Source organism: Simochromis diagramma, unplaced genomic scaffold (assembly GCF_900408965.1).
Source record: "Simochromis diagramma unplaced genomic scaffold, fSimDia1.1 OVJJ01000322.1, whole genome shotgun sequence".
Classification (NCBI taxonomy): Eukaryota; Metazoa; Chordata; class Actinopteri; order Cichliformes; family Cichlidae; genus Simochromis; species Simochromis diagramma.
In genome coordinates, this window is record NW_024386731.1 from 954,562 (window position 1) to 959,851 (window position 5,290).

The 5,290-nt window shown below is 42.9% G+C and overlaps 1 protein-coding gene across 1 annotated transcript in view; it reads left to right on the plus strand.

Annotated features, from left to right (window-relative positions):
• The first annotated feature begins 289 nt into the window (after positions 1-289).
• LOC120728641 (homeobox protein engrailed-1-B-like) overlaps positions 290-5,290 on the plus strand; it is a 5,797-nt gene continuing 796 nt past the window's right edge. Inside the window, exons 1-2 of the mRNA XM_040023715.1 lie at positions 290-1,160; positions 2,983-5,290. The exon at positions 2,983-5,290 is cut by the window's right edge and continues 796 nt beyond it. Coding sequence (XP_039879649.1) covers positions 605-1,160; positions 2,983-3,302 — 876 coding nt within the window. The 5' untranslated portion in view covers positions 290-604 and the 3' untranslated portion in view covers positions 3,303-5,290. The remainder of the gene's footprint in view (positions 1,161-2,982) is intronic.

The following is a 5,290-nucleotide window of genomic DNA, read 5'->3' on the forward strand; positions in this document are numbered from 1 at the left end:
CAGCCAGTATTCTTCCGTTCATCAGCTGTATAGATGTAACAGTACACCGTAACGAGACTGAAGGCGAGGAGCAGCGATAATCTCTTGTTTGGTTTCTCTGTGAAGTCTGCTCCCTGCGCCACAGCTCTCCACTTGGCTCAGAGACTCATGACATTATTGGACGCCGTCACACTCTGTTCCAAAGTGTCCCGGTCGGTGATTGGCCCGATACGTTTCATGCGCCTCTAGTTGTGTGTGTGTGTGTGTGTGTGTGTGTGTGTGTGTGTGTGTGTGTGTGTGTGTGTGTGTGTGTGTGTGTGTGTGTGTGTGCGTGTGGACTTTGTGAAGAGTGTCACACAGCGGTGAAAAGCTCTGGGTGTGTGGGAGTAGTGTGCAACAGCGACCACAGTCAGTCTTATAGTAAATCAACGACCATGACCCTCTGGAGCGCCTTTGCGCAGGGAGGATGCCCACAGTTTCCGAATAATGACAACAACCAGCACCATTCCGGTGAGAAAATAACTATGTTTTAGTGCTTCCCGTAGTCATAATTTGGATACAAAATAAACTCACGCAGTGGAAGTGGATTAAGAGAACAGAAACCAGGTTCTTCAGAGAAGCACCGATGGAGGAGCAGCGGGATCTTAACAGCTCGGATAGCAGCGAGGGGGAGAGCGTTTCCCCGTCTCCCAGCCTGCCCTCCCCGCCTATATTGCCTCTACAGGTCGCCCAACAGGCCCACAGAACCACCAACTTTTTCATTGACAACATTTTGAGACCGGACTTTGGCTGCAAGAAGGAGCACGGCCTTGGCCTGCGGGAGAGGGCGCAGACATCCGGTCGGGAGCGCGTCCACCCGGCGATCAGCAGGCCGAGCCTTCCAGGGACGCCGTGCCAGGACTCCAACTGCAGTACTGACAGTAGTTCGTCCTCTGCCTCCTCCGCTTCTTTGGCAAGTCCCAAAAAAAGCAACGTTAGCGGCGGAGGAGCCGCAGCCGCTCCCTCTACCGGTAACGGCCATGGCGTAAAAGCAGAGGGGAGAACTGGCACTGGGGCCGGGGAAAATACCTCGTCTTCGCTGGTGGTGCTGAACGGCACCGCGGCGCCCACACCGGAGACGCAGCCACTGCTCTGGCCTGCCTGGGTTTACTGCACCCGATACTCGGACAGGCCCTCATCTGGTAAGGCAGTAGATTCGTGAAGAAATGCAACTGTGACCGTGCATAACTGAGGATTATTTCCACCCTAAACTCACTTAACATTTTATTCATCAAGACTTTTTTAAACGTTAACATTCAACAGTTTCCATGCAACAAACGAAGAACAATTTTTCTAATAAAGTAAAGCACGAAATAAAGTTTTAGAACATTTTCAGACCTTCGTTTAAATGTTCTCAAAAAATGAAGCTGCACTGACTCGACTCAAGTCTAATATCAAACCAAATCGTTTACTGGTTAGCAATACACTACTGGATATATGTTATGATAATGTTTGCATTGCCGCATTGATTTATTTTTAAATCGTCTCAGGATTTCATGCCGCTCGACGCAACAATAATAATAAAAAAAAAAAACTCGATAAAGACAGAAAACAGTTTAAAATGCTGGTTCATGTATTTATTTATTTCGGTTCAAAAATAATATATATTTTACATTTATATATTTTGGGATGAAAATATAAAATTGTTTACTACACATCTGTAACACTTTCGTGTGTTTGGAGGTTTTCTGTGAATTTCTGTTTGTTTAAAGTTTCACTTGCAAAATGAAAAATGATTAAATAAATAATCCTAAAAGCTATTTTAATTTAAATTCACGCGCATCAAAAAGCACAACCAATGCTCGTGCGGCCTGTAAAAACTTCTCCCCGTTTTACTCATAATCGGTCTTGTTAGATTTCCATAAGCAGTCGCTCAGCGTTGATCCTGGAGGATTAGAATTGTGTAGCTGACAACGGAACATATTTGACACGTACTTTGGCTGATTCCAGGAGATATTGTCTTTCCACAAAAACCGGTGATGGCGTGTAATAGCTCCTGTGACCCGGTGTGTGAGCTGCCATCAGTAAGGTGGAATAAAACACAAAGGAACTGAAGGTAAATAAAGTCTTACAGCCTCGCGAGCCTGTTCGTCTTTACAGAGGACATTTTGAATTTATTAAGAGCGTGTTTCAATTTTTGCTAAAGAAACTATGCAGATGTAAATAGCTAGAAGACACGTGCACGTTCATTAATATATATTTGCGTGTGTGTGTGTGTGTGTGTGTGTGTGTGTGTGTGTGTGTGTGTGTGTGTGTGTGTGTGTGTGTGTGTGTGAGCCATATTATTTGTGACGTGGACTTCAGTATTTCAAAGCCTACAAGTAAAGACATTTATTAATATTTTAAAAAGTCAATCGTACACCAGTCACTACAGCAGAGGATTATTCAAACCATAGTCTTTGTGCGGCATCTTGTTGATGAATTTAACTTTGTTCAGTGTGAACTGAAGCTTTCTGTTCCAACTGGCATTATTTGTTTTTGTCGTTTAAAAAGAAAAAGAGAAAAAGCAGTAAACGCGTGCTGTTCTATGCACACCATGATCTGGGCGGCCGAATATTCTAAAACATTTTTTAAAAAAAAGGAAATCTTATTGTCGAATATTTAGATGACAGATTATTGTGTAAAAAACATCTAAACGTACGTGTGTTCGCTATGATGTCAGACAGGGGCTCAGGCTGCTGTAGTCATCCGTGTAGGCAGTAATCAGGAGTGTGTAAACGCGCTGATACTCTGAAGACGCCACCACACAGACACGTGCCACATAACGTTATTCTGTCAATTAAATAAAGAAATAATAATAATAATAATAATAATAATAATCACTATTATTAGTAGTAGTCGTATCTGTCATGTATCCATAGCTTGCAGGCTGGATTACTTAGAACTCCAGCTTTGTTAGCGCGCTGTTGTTTTGCGCACGCTGCATATTTATGTTTCCGCTCTCTTCTTTCGCCCCTACTGCAGGCCCAAGGACACGGAAACTGAAAAAGTCAAAAAGCGGCAAAGAGGACAAACGGCCACGCACGGCCTTCACGGCCGAGCAGCTGCAGAGACTGAAGACAGAGTTCCAAGTGAATCGCTACATCACGGAGCAGCGGCGCCAGTCTCTGGCCCAGGAGCTCAACCTCAACGAGTCCCAGATCAAAATATGGTTTCAGAACAAAAGGGCCAAGATCAAAAAGGCCAGTGGCTTCAAGAACGGGCTGGCCCTTCAGCTGATGGCGCAGGGACTTTACAACCATTCCACCACCACCATCCAGGAGGACAAGGAGGACAGCGACTGATGAACACGACTTCCTGCTTACACTCACGCTGTACATTGTAAATAATAATATCTAATTTAACGTGGAGGATGGGGGACCGAGCTAGTGTCCTCTTCCTCGTCTCCTCCTCTTCAGAAGTGCTAGAGCAGAAGATTCGAGCAGACTGACCTGCCACCGCCAAACCAAAGATTTTATTGAGAAATAGACACTTTCAGAAACGTTAATAAGCAGCAGCACCCTTGATGTTAGACTGAAGTGTACTCTCACCCATCCATTCCTCCTCACAGCCATAACAGGCGCACACCAGCTGATGTTCTGGGGCATTTTTACTTTACTAATGGTAGTTGCTTTCGTTCTGAAACGCGCTGCTGACCACTTCCAACAGCCATGCGAGTACTTTACTAATCCTGCGGTCAGTTTGAATAAGGTTCAACACACAGTTTGAGTACCAAATGTGAACAACGTGGTTCTGTCAGTTCAAAAGACACAAGGAATCCCTTTGAATTTGTTAGGAACGTCTCATGCAATCTGTTACAGTGAAAACACATGTGGGATCTGATCTAAATAGAGGATTCTGTATGATGCCCTTTGAGAAACCACACGGAAAATATAAAAAACAGTATTATAAATAATAAGTTAAAATTGTAATTGCTGCGAGAAAGCCTCGATAAAAGCCCATCGTTAATATTTTGTGAATATTTTATTGGTACAGCAGCACATAAAACGTGTTGTGGTCCTTTTTCACTTTCAGACATACACGCTAAAACTGAAACAACAACGCCTTCACACAAACACTGCAGCTTTGCCACACTCTCTGTTTTTGTGCCACTTCTTTTATCTAATCGGCCGATCAATAAAAAGAAATGAACAAACGAACAAAGAAATTTCAATCAAATCAAATCAAATGAACGTGTGACCTGTACTGCATTTTCATAACGTCACCGTGTGTGTGTGCACCTGCAGCGGTTTCTTAGTCGAAATTGTGTAATTGTGTTTTCTGAGCTTAATGTCTCTTAAACGGACCCAAGGATTACTACAGCGCTTCTGTGCGTCATTTCTTCTGGTGCAAAGCGGCCTGAGACACTCGGCAAAAAGCATCGCACTATTTGAAATACATCTTGAAATACATTATGTACAATTTCAAATAAACACTTTTATATTGGAACTGACCCAGTTGTGTGTGTGTGTGTGTGTGTGTGTGTGTAACTGAATATTCAATTAATAAAATAAAATGGAGGTGAGGCTGTCTGCGGAGAAGCTGGGGGTAAGGGGACGTCGCAGCTCATTGGTTCAAGTGAGTGGGGACAACTGAATCCATATTCATAGGTCTTTGGAAAGGAGGTGAATTTACACTGCAAGACGCATCGCTATCACGCCGTTCAAAGCGTTACAGAGCATGAAATTGCCTCTCCGTCTTTCTGTGATCACCCATTTCATCAGCCGGCTCTCTGCACAGCCTTAAACAAAAATACCAAGGTGCTGAAGGTAAACGCAGTGTGAGTCCGCCTGTGTGTGTGTGTCTCCGAGAGACAACCAGCAAATCGACAGGTCAAGGCACGGCCTACAAGCAACACTAAAATAACACAAAAAGGCACAAATCAAGCAGGTGAGAGAGGGAGGGCGTATCTGATTTTTTTTCATGCAAATGGTTAAAAATTATAAAAGAAAATGAATATTTCAATTCATATTCCCTACATTTAATTAGTTGGTGCGTTTCTTTATCATTTGAGCAGCCTGATCGGGTTTTACTAAATACAATCCATGTAAAACCAAAAACACTCGAATAATCTTTGGTTTAGTTTGTTTTTAGATAAATTCTTTCTTGTATTATTTTTGGAGTATATTTAAAAATCACGAAATAAAGAAACTGTAAAGTTTTCTCGTTTTTATACAAGCTACATTTACAGACTATCGCTCCAGATGATTTCTTTCACAAGATAAAAAGTGTGTTTGTTTAAAAGAAATAAATGTAACCCTCGGCCGGCATAACCTCTTTCTTCACTCTCCAT